Source organism: Halichoeres trimaculatus, unplaced genomic scaffold (genome assembly GCF_033239565.1).
Source record: "Halichoeres trimaculatus isolate MK-OKI-2021-1 unplaced genomic scaffold, fHalTri1.1 fHalTri1_scaffold_17, whole genome shotgun sequence".
Classification (NCBI taxonomy): Eukaryota; Metazoa; Chordata; class Actinopteri; order Labriformes; family Labridae; genus Halichoeres; species Halichoeres trimaculatus.
Genome location: NW_027437195.1, coordinates 13118719 through 13132180, shown reverse-complemented (window position 1 = coordinate 13132180; position 13462 = coordinate 13118719). Strand labels below are relative to the sequence as shown.

Genomic DNA, 13462 nt, shown 5'->3' with positions numbered 1-13462 from the left:
GTAATCTAATCCAGTTCAGGGCTAAAAAGATATTACTCCAGATCAAAAGCTAAATTAAAAAGATAGGCCATGTATTTTCTCTTAAAACCACCCTGATACATTTTTAATTTCACTCTGCTTTGTTCCTTTTTTTGTGAATCTTTAGGGAGGCTGGACTGCTCTCATGTGGGCAGCATATAAAAATCGTGTGGAGGTGGCACGGCTGCTCTTGGAAAAAGGAGCAAACCCCAACATCACCGGTCAGGTACATGAGTACACTGCATTGGTCTCTTCACAAATCCCACCTCCCACCATTTTCTAAGTGTGTTTCATACAAATAGAGGGGCTGCACAATAATTCACATTTTCAAAACATTTAAAATAATTGCACTGCAAAAGTCTGAGATTATTGCCATGGTTGAAAATGTGACTTTGTAGCTTTTGGATTGAGGCCTGGGTATAATAACATAATGTTTTCAAATGATGCAGATGAAGCAGCCGTCTATCAGCTACCCTGGTATTAACTGGTGTCATCCAGTTGCATAAAGAGCTACTTTTTGGATTTATTGTTGATGCTAAAGGGCCAGAGATATCATGTTAAACATAAAGAGTGGACAGAAACTGTGAGTTACAGCGTAAATGTACTGTTCTTTATTTATAGAACCCCAAATTTTTATGCCTACCATAAACAATGTATTTACACATGAAATATTATTCTCCAGGCCAAATGTTTTATTCTGTTACCATGCCTATAGACCATTATTTGCTGTGCCAGTCTTCTGAGGAGGTTAAAACATTGGTAGGATCAAAGACCCTGCACTGATCATTAGTTACTGTGGGCATGTCTTTACCCGTCTCCTCTGCCCCAACAGTACAGCGTCTACCCCATTATCTGGGCGGCAGGTCGAGGCCACGCTGAGATTGTCCATCTCCTGCTGCAGCACGGAGCCAAGGTCAACTGTTCAGACAAGGTAACTACATGCTGAAAGATGTGCGTCGTTTACTCACTTTTAATCACACAGGGAATGTAGTGAGTAGTATGAGCTTTGAAAGTCCCTGGATTTTTTGTTGACTCCAGCATATTTAACGATTTTCTCCTCAGCATGGTACCACTCCTTTGATCTGGGCCGCCAGGAAGGGCCACTATGACAGTGTGATGCACCTTCTGGCAAATGGAGCTGATGTGGACCAGGAAGGAACTGTGAGTAGATTCTGATTGATTGGTTTTACATGATGAGAGAAGCAGTGCTGCCATGGATTAGGTTGGTATTTTTTGTAGGGATGGGAATTGATAAGATTTTATCAATACCAGTGCTGTTAACGATCCTGCTAATCCATCCAATTCTTTAACGATCCCCTTATCGATTCCAGCAAATTTTGCATGTGGGCAAATGGTCTGATTTTCAGTGGCAACAATGCCAAACATACATCCGAGTATAGATAACTGCTTCTACAAGTCGCTGGTGTTTCCACTCACTTAAGGTTGTGCAGTAGGTGTAATTAGAATAAAGCCACAATAGTGACGCTTCTGAACCCTGTCAATGGAATTGATAAGGGAATTGATTTGCAAAAAGATAAATGATATTGATTCTTAAATGGAACTGTTAACAATTCTCAACTGGAATTGGTGTTCGATTTCCATCCCTAATTTTTTGTTTATTAAATAATTTGTATTCATAAATATGATGCAGTGCAGCATAGGAATAAATATTACAAAGACAATTTGATGCAGGAATTAGATGTGATGTTAAGCATTTTCTGTTTGTTTTTCACCCCATAACTAGTCAATGAGCAGGGGTGTCCAAATTATTTTCAGTGAAGGGCGAAAAACTTATCAGGGTGGGGGTCGCAGGCCAAAACTTGAAATTCATGTTGCAGTGCATGATATCAAATACTATATGCCTATAGCATAATTGTGCAAAATAAATACTCGTACAAGTAATTTTGAAAATGAAAACACTTTTCTTTACTGTGTTTCACAGCATGAAGTTACTGAACATCCATACGGCACAAATACTACGCCTATGTCTTCAAAGACATTTAGTACAATATAACCTAAACATCATGGGACACAGCATGCTCCTGTAGAGCCAAAATAGTGCATTTTCCATTCTTTTAAAAAAAGGAATAGAAATAAAACTGGACACCTGCTTAAAATTTTTTTCCCTTTAAATGACTACGGTATTTACATTAATTTATGAAGATCATACTTTTTTAAAACAGTGACTGTCTGCCTTAGTATTACACATACCGCTGTGGGATCAATTTCTATCAAAAAACTTCCTCTTGTTGGAGTGCCACTGTCTCATATGCTCCATCCCAGCTGTGACCCTGCTTCTTACTCTCTGGTCATGGACTTACAGATCTGAGCTGAAGGGACTAGCATCACCCTACTCCAAATGTAACGCAGTGTCAATTTGTGGTCAGAAGAGGAAGTGCAACAATAAATAATTAATGAATGAGAAATTCAGGCTGCTCGCAGAGGGAAAATAACACCAAAAATCTATATTATAAAATGTAAACATGGGCAGCGGGTTGAAAAAAATAGCTGGCGGGCCAACTTTGGACAGCCCTGCTTTGTGTTAATATTCAATGTGGTACTCTGAACAGGCAGTAATAATACATCAGCTGAGAGAGTCTTCATTTCTTCTCTGAGTTCATTGTGGGTGACGTGACATCTAAAGCCACCTGTTCTCACTTGTGTAGCTTCCACTAAATGAAGATTTAATGCCACCATACCATCAACCCATTAGTAATCTGCAATATCAAATGACTGATTGCATCAGTGATGGAGCACATCTGTGCTGCTTCGAGTCACACTGCATCTGCTGCGCTGACACAAACTGAATGATGTGATGGTTTGAAATGTGGCATCAATAATGATATGGAAATATATTATCAAATGTTGCAGAGCAGTTAATTTATATGTGATTAAGATACTCTACTGCCTGGAAAATATATGAGTTATTTTGGCTACTACACAATAAATCAGCTGTTAAATGTCATTAGAGCTTGTCTCCCATAGCAGCAGAAAAGTGTAAATAACATGGGTAGTGCTTGGTAAACATTTGTCATACATAGAAACTCTGTTTATCTGAATTACTGCTTGTGTTAGAAGAAAAAAGACTTTCAGCTTTGTTACATCTCCCCCATGTCTTTCCAGAACTCCATGACAGCTCTGATTGTGGCAGTGAAAGGTGGGTACACAGAGGTTGTGAAGGAGCTGCTGAAAAGGAACCCAAATGTCAACATGACTGACAAGGACGGCAACACAGCTCTCGCCATCGCTGCCAAGGAGGGACACACAGAGATAGTGCAGGACCTCCTGGATGCTGGCACCTACGTCAACATCCCAGACAGGGTGAGCACGCCTTACTGTACTGTAGTTTGGATACCTAAGGGAGTGCTGGATATGAGATCCACTGCGAAAGATATACACTTTATGTCTCTGTTTGTTTTTCCTTTCTGTCTTTTTTTTTCCCCCACCATCTCAGAGCGGGGAGACGATGCTGATTGGAGCAGTGAGAGGAGGGCATGTGGAGATAGTTCGTGCTCTGCTGAACAAATACGCTGATATTGACGTCAGGGGGCAGGTAGAAACTCTCTCTTCTGCTATCTTTGCTCTTTGTTTTATTTGCAGAGGCAGGAAGGAGGCATTCTTGTGTTCTCTGTGTGAAATATCACACTGCTACTCAATACTGTTCTTTCTTAAAATGAACTCCTGGGTTAGGGAAGCACAAAATCACACAAGAGTTGTTTCTATATAAATAGGCACACCTTAATTCCTTTTGCGTAATACTCTTCATTAAACATTTCTTATGCACACAGTTGAAAGTTGTTTTGTAAATCTGCCACAGGTTGATTTTCTAAGATTAACCAGTTTACCTTCTCACATTAGGATGGGAAGACTGCCCTCTACTGGGCTGTGGAGAAAGGGAATGCAACTATGGTGAGAGACATCCTGCAGTGTAATCCTGACACTGAGAGCTGCACAAAGGTGAGACACACACTAGTTAAGGTGTTAAATTCACCCCTTAGATTTGATGACTGTTGCCAACATCTGACTATGCTTTATGTCTTCTCATCTATCATAAAATTCTAAGTATTATAATTTGTTTTTAGTCCTTTGATTGTATCACATATGGTTATTTCTGTAACACCTAATGTTTTCTTTAAGACAATGACAACAAAAACACGGATGGATGACGATGGAGTCTATTTGTGGCTTTCTTTCTTTCTTATTAATATAATATTTTTAAATTCAAAAACCCATTCTTTGCATTCTCCTCAAAATAAATTTTGGAAAAAAGATTAAATCTTTTGTATCGTTGCATCTTAGGAGGGAGAGACTCCTCTGATCAAAGCCACCAAAATGAGGCACATAGAGATCGTAGAACTGCTGCTGGATAAAGGAGCCAAAGTGTCTGCACTGGACAAGGTACTGCTTTTATATCTCACTGTTGTATGTTTCCTTTGTTGGTGAGTGATGTTCTTTTATTTAACAGTTGTATTCTTTTTCTCATTAAAAGTAATCTACCATTTCTGTTTAACTGTGCCCAGAAAGGAGACACGCCCCTCCACATTGCTATCCGAGGGCGAAGCAGAAAGCTGGCTGAGCTGTTGCTCAGGAACCCCAAAGATGGCCGTCTCCTCTACCGCCCCAACAAAGCTGGGGAGACGCCATACAACATCGACTGCACCCACCAAAAAAGCATCCTCACACAGATATTTGGAGCTAGTATGACTTGTTTCTCCTCTCCACTTTAACTCTGACTCTGATCTACTCTGTTCTCATGCACTTTTTAACCTTTTTTCACTTCAAATGTTTTGTTTTCTTCTTTCTCCACCAGAGCACCTGTCCCCCTCTGAGTCAGATGGAGACATGTTGGGATATGACTTGTATAGCAGCGCGCTAGCTGATATCCTCAGTGAGCCCACCATGCAGCCCCCAATCTGTGTTGGCCTATATGCACAGTGGGGCAGCGGCAAGTCTTTCCTGCTTAAGAAACTGGAAGGTAAGGAAGTCCGTAACATTAAAAAGATGCATTAAAAAAAATTTAAAAAGCAGAGAATAATAAGAGTTGTATTGAATTTCTTCTGTTCATCAGATGAGATGAAGACCTTTGCAGGCCAGCAGATAGAGCCATTGTTCCAGTTCTCCTGGCTGGTCGTCTTCCTCACTCTTCTTCTCTGTGGCTCTGTGGCTGTCGTTCTGGGCTTCACTGTCGATCCCAGGCTTGCAATCGCCGTCTCACTCACCCTTCTTGCCTTGCTCTACATCTTTTTTGGTGAGGATAAAAAAAAAACTTAAAGCATAAAATCATCTAAACAGAAAAATACAGCCAAAAAACCCCATCAAAAAATCATACCAAAAGCAAACTAAGACAGTATTTAAAACAGATTATGGACAAAATTAATTTCAGTTCTTCTTTGTTGAATAAAGTCAAAGAAAGCAATGATTTTAATCACTCTTCTTCCATTTCCCACTCTCCTCTGTTGTTGACCCCAGTGCTGGTGTACTTTGGGAGCCGTCGTGAGAGGGAGAGCTGGAACTGGGCGTGGGTCATCAGCACCCGTCTGGCTCGCCAAGTCGGGTACCTGGAGCTGCTGCTCAAACTGATGTTTGTCAATCCTCCTGAACTTCCTGAACAGACAACCCGTGCCCTGCCTGTCAGGTGACACTAACACACACTCACACACAAAGTTACACCTGATGAATGTCAGTCTTTTAAATCTGAGACAACCAGTGCTCCACTGCTTTTGAATATTGTAGATTTCTTAAAAAGTGACTCATTATCACCCACTAAAACATCTGTTTCAACATTGCAATGCCTTATTTTATATTGAATACAAGGCTCAACAGCTGTTTCTTACTTTGCTTGTCTTCTTACATGACACACAGGTTCTTGTTCACGGATTACAATCGTCTGTCCAGTGTTGGAGGGGAGACCTCCATGGCTGAGATGATTGCCACTCTATCAGACGCCTGTGAGAGAGAGTTTGGCTTCATGGCCACCAGACTCTTCAGGGTTTTCAAAAATGATGAGATCCAAGGTAGAACGGGGCTTCAGATGTATTTACATGTAATGACATTCAACAGGCACACTGAGTAATAATCTGACTTTTTTATGAGAAGAAAGAGCTTTTTATGCTTTAAGGAATGAGTTTGTTTTTGATCTGGCAGTAGCTTATCAAGCTTAACATTTCCTGTTTGTGCAATTTTTCCTCTTTTGACAAAATGCTGCCTCAAATTGTCCTAAAATGTGAAGCTAGTGTTCATTTCAGAAAACAAAATGTTTTGTACTTTAGGTTTACCCCTTTTACATTTTTACATCAATCCTTCTCTCATACCTCAGGTAAAAAATGGAAGAAAACATGTTGTGTTCCCTCCTTCGTGCTGTTCGCCTTGACTCTGGGATGTCTGATCACTGGTATGGCCTTATTGGCCATCTTTAAGGTTAGTTAAAGCAGTGTTTACCCTGCCATTATATGAGGGGGCAGCCCACCCACCCAACGGAGGCACCCATCCTCCCTGAAAGTCGAGTTAATTTTATTTTCTATATAGCACCAGATCACAGCAGAAGTAATTTAGAGTTACCTCTCTAATAAATAAGGTCAATACCTTGTTTTTATTTCCCTACTATTGCTTTTTTAATACCATTATGAATATATATGTTTCTGCTAAAAAAGGTCAAACTTTATTTGTTTTGAAAAGTTGAACAATGAACCACCACAAGGAGGAAGACACTGGTTGAAGCATTCAATAAGACACTCCACTTTAATTCTGAACAGAGTATTTTAATGCTTGGTCATGTGATATCATTATAACTTTCTCTCCACTCTTTCTCAGGTTGACCAGGCGAACCTGACAGTAAACGCAGTGCTGATTGGTATGGCCAGTGTGGTGGGGCTCGCTTTACTGCTCAACTGTAGGACGTGGTGGCAGGTTGCCGACTCTGTCCTCAATTCCCAAAGAAAACGTCTACACAGCGCTGCCAACAACTTGCATAGACTTAAAAGTGAAGGATTTATGAAGGTATTGGAGTATGTTTTGTTCTTCAGATCTATTGAATAGCAAAACCCTTGTCGCCCTGCAATGCAAAAACTGAAATTTAAGCAGGTGTTTATGTCTGAATTTAAGTAAAACTTGTTTTTGAAGACTTTATATGAGTCACATTTACCTGACAACTCCAGAAAAACGTTTTAAAAAATAATAAGAGACAAAATGACACCTGAATTGAAAAGCCTGTAAATGGGGTAAGAGAATAAGTTTTGCTTGTCATGTTTCTGGAAATAAGGAAAAAATGTCTTAAAACTAGAAACTAATCAAAGTTTTCTTGTATTGTATTGTTCTTTTCCAAACCTTTGTCACACTGCTTTCTCTTTTCAAGCAATTTAATCCTCATTTTTTCATCTTTTAAAATATTAAAATGGGACATTTTTCTGGATTTTCTGGTAAATGTGGCTCATATGAGGTCTTAAAAGCTGTTTTATTACCAGTAACAAGACATAAACTTTAGCTCAGATTTCAGTTCATCCCTCACAGCTGGGTTTCTTTCTTGTTTAAAGACCACAACCCAATGGATTTACTTTATCACATTAACACTGAATGTTTGAGCTGAGAAAGTTTTTTTCCTCCTTTGTGACACACAGGTTCTTAAACATGAAGTGGAGCTAATGTCAAAGATGGCCAAAACTATCGATGGCTTCACCCAGAACCAGACACGAATGGCAGTCATCATTGACGGACTGGACGCCTGTGAGCAGGACAAAGTGCTGCAAATGCTGGACACGGTGTGTGCAGGAGCAGACTTGATGAATGATAACAAAATAATATGCAGGAAATACTTTTTCCAACATCTGCTGCCCAGGCGAATCTGTAACCACGGGACTGACTGTGTTAGAGCAGCTGACATGTGGCCTTTACTTTCAGTAGGATTTCACCTGTGCACACAGAGCCCACACATCTCCATTAGAGAGGAGCCACTGTGCTGTTCTCAGCTGCTTCTGCTCCCCTCCAAGTTTAGTCTTCCTCCCAGCTGCTGTAATAGAATTTCCTTTAGCCAAATGTTATTATTCAGTGAAAGTAATCCCAGAGAAGATGGCAACCTCCTATGTGCTAATGTAATTTTTTAATTTCTGTGAGCACCTCCCTGTCACTCTAATACCATCCTCTGTCCAAAGAGATTTAGAAACAGCATCTTGAAATGCATTTTCCATTGGTTACACTGGTAATAAAATGTTACCTTTTTCCCCTCACTCAGGGTACTTTCCTCACTGAATTTGATGAATAAAGATTCAGAAATCATGTGATGTTGCTTTTGTGCTGACAGCTGTTATAGAGACTGAGGTTCATCATTCAGTGGGGCGAGTCCTAAGGGTGCTGGCCAGAGGTTAACAAACCATAAATGCATGTTGCACAAATCGATGTCCTGTGACTCTTGGACAATGTCCCATAGTTAGTGGAGTGGAAATCCCCAAAAACTATGAGCAGCAGACAGTCTGCTCTCACAGGAGTCATTAAGTTAGACTTGTCTTCAGCTGCTGTTATGCTTGTTGATTCAGTTTCAGAGAAAATCACCTATTTCGATGGCAAAGTTACAGATCTGCTAATTGAAAAACTGCTTTTTAACTTGATTTAACTGAATCATTTTCTCCACATTCAATAGAGAAACAAGTCAAAGTTTGAAAACAAAGTTGATTCAATAACACAAAATGTTGATAAAGGATGTTCTTCATACATTATTTATGGCTCTTATACTTTCCAGGTGAGGGTACTCTTCTCCAAAGGTCCTTTTATCTCCATCTTTGCCAGTGACCCACATATCATCATCAAAGCTATCAACCAAAACCTCAACAGTGTGCTGAGGGACTCCAACATCAACGGACACGACTACATGAGAAATATCGTTCATCTGCCAGTTTTCCTCAACAGCAGAGGGCTCAGTACGGCCAAGAAGCTCTGCATGGTTGCTCCTTCTAATGGAGAGACGCAGCCAGCTGAGGGTAAGACAACATGTTATCATATGTACAAACATTTAAAGGATTGATCCCAGTTTTATTTTATTCTATAGTCTTTCAGGAGCATTAGTCGTCAGTCTCTCTGTCTTATTCTCTCCCCAGGCTGGCATGAAGATATGGAGAGAAAGATGTCTCAGGGCAACCTAGGTCAAGATCAGGCCAAGTTTGGCAGCAAGAACGCCCTAAACCGCAGGGTAACAGCTTTTTTTCTACAAATTTGATTTATTGGTCTCTTAATGTTTTGTTGTGGTTTGTTTCTACATCAGTGGTTTCTGACCCTGCCTTAGGTTTCTTATTTGGGAGGACAAAGTCAGAGCGACGCCTTGTAAACAAACCAGACGGATCCAGTTGCAACATGAGTTGAAAGAATAGAAATATTAATAGACGGGCAATAGTAGAAATTAAAAGAAGGGTTATTGTATTCTTAAATAACATGTTGTAAGATAATATATTAGATGCTGCATATTTGATTTGTCTATTTAAATAGACACAGCTCACCCCACACCCTAACCCGAAACGAACCAAATCAAAAGAAGCAGAGATAAAAAACAAATTGCAGAGAAGCTTCAGCCAAAGAAATGTTTGTTCTCACATTGTTTAATTAGTTTTCCCTGGAAATGACCGCTTGATGTCCCAACATTAATAAAACTAAATTTAAGTGTAGTTACTTCACCACAGCTTGAGAGGAAAGCGTTGGATAAGAGTTCGAGATGCTGCCTTGTTGTTGGCCTCCTCCCTGAATAGACGGGAGGTGGGTCCGGTCCAGGCGCGGTGTTGGCAGGCAGCGCAGAGGCCAGAGGACAGAAGGAGACACACCGGGACGAAAAAGAGAGAGGTGCTGGGTGTGCGGCCAAGGTTCCTGGTGTAATTGATGTAATGACTGTTTATCCTTCCTGCTGCGTTGCCACAGCCTAATGACAAGGCCTAGCAGCAGTGGGTCCCTGTGACAAAACACTGGCACCAGGTCTGCTGGCAGGAGGCTAAGTGACTCTGCTGCTGTCGCTGATGCCCCCCCTCCATACGAGACCTCCCCCCAGCCCCTCCTTTTCTCTTCCCCCTCCCTCTCTTGTTTGTTTGTTTGACATTTGTTTGTACCGCGGGTTTATCTAGTACCCTCAATTATTAGTGTTGGCTCCTTTATTACAGGGAGGCATGCTCTTTTTATTTGTCCTCCGCCACTAGCTCGCTCTTGGCAGGAGGGCCCTCTCTCTACAAGTGGAGATTAAAATGAGGGCAGGAGGGGGAAATGAATTAGAGGCTCTCCATTTTCATGTGGCTTCTCAAGTTGTGGATGACATAAGGAGTGTCTCTGCCATCCTAATTCTGTTTATTGGATTAAAATCAACGTCCTTTATACTGAAAAAAAAACACCTGAAACTCATTGTTCAACTTTTCAAAATATATAAAGTTTGACCTTTCTTTCAGGAACATGTATATTTAAAATGGTAACAGAAAAGGAGAAGTAAGTAAATAAATATTGAAGAACCTAGCCATTAAAGAGTTCAGAGTACAGTCAAATTGAGATGTCTCAGGGAGTCCATGACACAGGACTGTGCGTGTGACAGACCTTTTCAGTTCTGACTGAGTGGTGGCCATATGTTTCATCTCTCTGAGAAAGAGGTCATGAGACTGGCGTTACGACTTCAAAGTCGACCAAAAGCCTTGCCTTGGCTCATGACCGAGGCAGCTGTCTGATATCATCACAGATGTTCCCCGGTAGATCTGTGTCAATAGCTCGCCTGTGTGTCATGGCTGTTCAGCCTTGGACAGTGGCTCTTTGATTTTTATTTGCAGCCATGGGGAGGTGATTTTTCTCCTCATAAAAAGAGAAATAAAAATCGTAAAAAAAAATGATAAAACAGACTGAAAAAGCAGCTTTTACAGAACAGAAAGACGGAAAAAACATATAAAAGGCTTTTTAAGACATTGCTATTCACAGGGTTCAGGTGGAACAGTTGCAGAGGCACCTTTACAGCCCTTAACTTGCTGAGTGTTTCTTAACAAGTTCTGGCTTATCCAATTGTCCAATTCAAGAAGTGTATGAGAATGTGAGGCCTTATTAAGCCAATTACACACACTCCTCAGTCACGTTGGGTTAACAATGACAAGGCCTGAGCTCACAAGGGGACCGTGAAATGTCTACCACCTTATCCCATGATGTTTAGCCTGTGGCACCAATAATGTAGAAGAAACCTCACATCAAAACATCTGCCAGGGTCATTGAGCTTTGTAATGCTTTCGTTCCCCTACTTCTCTCCATTTTTCTTTGGAGAAATTTAACTGTTTAGACTTGTGTGTACAATCTGCGACTGTAAAGCGTCTCTTTGTGTTTTTTGTCATACCTGCCGTTTGTTTTTCTGATTTACTGCTTTGATTTCCTCTGTGACAGGAGGTCTTTCTCATTCAGCGTAATTTTGTGTCACCTAATGTTCAGTGTCATGATTGATTGCTACAAGTCATTTTAAAGCAATGGAGACACTAAGAATCCAGATCTGTTCAATTGCTAATGTTTGTCTCCAGGACACATACAGGCGTCGACACATGCAGAGGACCATCACCAGACAAATGTCCTTTGACCTGACCAAGCTGCTGGTGACAGAAGACTGGTTCAGTGACATCAGCCCACAGACCATGAGGAGGCTGCTCAATATTGTTTCTATCACAGGTGAAGATGCTGCTTTTAAAAACTGGTCTTTGAATACAAAAAATAAAGCTAGAGTAAATGAAATTCAACTGCTTTTTAGGACACTGAATGCTTTTAATTATTTTTATATTTGACCATTATTTTGGAGGAACAAATTAAAATTAAAAATTTCTTTTTCAAGTCTTGCAGTTGGTGTTCTTGAAGTGGACCATTATTTTTTGTGTCACTAATTCTTTACATCATTTTTGACAGGACGCCTCCTGCGAGCAAATCAGATCACCTTTAACTGGGACCGACTGGCGTCGTGGATCAACCTGACAGAAGAGTGGCCGTACAGGACATCATGGATCATCCTGTTTCTGGAAGAGACGGAAGGAGTGTCTGACCAGGTCACTCTGAAAACCATTTACGAAAGGTACAAACACACAAACACCAACACTTTAACACAGTAGCTCATCTGATCTGAGTCACAGGCCCTCAAGGCTTCTTTGAAATGTATGGATTTCTCCTGTTACAGTAAAAAGAGGATTCTCTTTTGTTCAATTCCACTGAATACAGATATATTTTGACCAGCAGGTGGCAGTAGAGGATTTTGTTTCTGTGTGGGCGACATTAGTCTGCAAATGGCTCAGAGTGCTGCACTAATTGGCCTCTGACAGACAGATTCTTTGATTCAACTTAATGCACGTGGGAAATTATGTCTTCCACTGATTCATGAAACAACATTTTTCCTCAAATCTGGACAACAGATCTTCAAAGCTAAGACATCTTCAGCTGAGCAGCAACAGTAAACTCGTCTATCTGTCTGTGTGTGTGTAAACCATATGACTGATTATGCCTTTGTGTGTGTGTGGTCACTGATGCTCTGAGGCATGCTCACCGCAGAGATGAGGGGGAGGCCTGCGCAGGGCTGAGTTGCTGGGTTTGGGTGCTGTTGTGCATCAGGCGCTGGCCTTTAAAGGTTGCACTCTGTCACACTACACTAGTGCCTACGACTCCCGCGGCAGCAAAGTGTCACAGACAGTTACTGTCAGCCAGTCAGCCAGCGAGATTCTGCAGACAACCCTCCCTCCTCTGTCTCCAAGGCAAACCACTGCCTCATTAAAAAGGTTTTTGCTATTGGTTTTTAAAGGACAATAGGCATTACCTTTCATTTCTTACACTGCAGACAGCATGAGGGGAGCACACAAAGGAACACAGTCAGAAGGCTGTAACTTGGGTCATCCATTGATTTAAGTACAGTGCAGGAACAGGAAATGTTCACAGTTTTAGTGTAAACAGTCAAGAATATGAAACAGGGAAGATATATAAATGTACTTTATGACAGCTGTGAAATTCTGTTCTGTTTCTCTATGCAACGGCCTGGATTCAGGGATCCCTACTAAATCGTGCAGCTGAGCTCACGCTCTTCATTAGACTGAATATAGCCGTCATCCTCCCTCTGACCAGCGGTCCTGTCTATCTTTATCTTCCTCCTCACTGGTCGTCTTTCCAAATGGCTGCTCTGTTCCACAGTCGGAGAAGCGGCCTTAATGATGATGACAGGAAGCCTCAGACGGGCTAAACACAACGCCTCGCCTTGAGGCCTTATCTCTCACATGAATCTTGGGCTGATAAGACTCAGGCCTGTGTCTGTGTATCTTTTTCTGTCTCTCAGCTCTTTTCTTCCTCTTTCCGATGATCTGAGGCTCTTCAGGTTGCTTTTTTTGTTCTAGCAGAGCTGTTTTGTCTTTTTCCTTCGGCGCATGGAGAGACACTTGACTTACCTCTCAGAACCTCAGACTGCCTGTCTGCTGGAGGAGTGGATAGCTTCCTCTGT

General features: G+C 41.2%; 1 protein-coding gene across 5 annotated transcripts in view; it reads left to right on the top strand.

Annotated features, from left to right (window-relative positions):
* The window catches only part of kidins220a (kinase D-interacting substrate 220a), a 52932-nt gene that overhangs the window by 11267 nt on the left and 28203 nt on the right, over nt 1-13462 (top strand). For all 5 annotated transcript variants that reach the window (XM_074691990.1, XM_074691989.1, XM_074691988.1 and 2 more), the window contains exons 5-23: nt 146-244; nt 851-949; nt 1081-1179; nt 3142-3339; nt 3473-3571; nt 3877-3975; nt 4318-4416; nt 4539-4716; nt 4829-4993; nt 5087-5266; nt 5488-5653; nt 5881-6032; nt 6335-6435; nt 6829-7014; nt 7632-7772; nt 8747-8984; nt 9102-9193; nt 11520-11664; nt 11896-12058. In XM_074691990.1, coding sequence (XP_074548091.1) covers nt 146-244; nt 851-949; nt 1081-1179; nt 3142-3339; nt 3473-3571; nt 3877-3975; nt 4318-4416; nt 4539-4716; nt 4829-4993; nt 5087-5266; nt 5488-5653; nt 5881-6032; nt 6335-6435; nt 6829-7014; nt 7632-7772; nt 8747-8984; nt 9102-9193; nt 11520-11664; nt 11896-12058 — 2699 coding nt within the window. The remainder of the gene's footprint in view (nt 1-145; nt 245-850; nt 950-1080; nt 1180-3141; nt 3340-3472; nt 3572-3876; nt 3976-4317; nt 4417-4538; nt 4717-4828; nt 4994-5086; nt 5267-5487; nt 5654-5880; nt 6033-6334; nt 6436-6828; nt 7015-7631; nt 7773-8746; nt 8985-9101; nt 9194-11519; nt 11665-11895; nt 12059-13462) is intronic.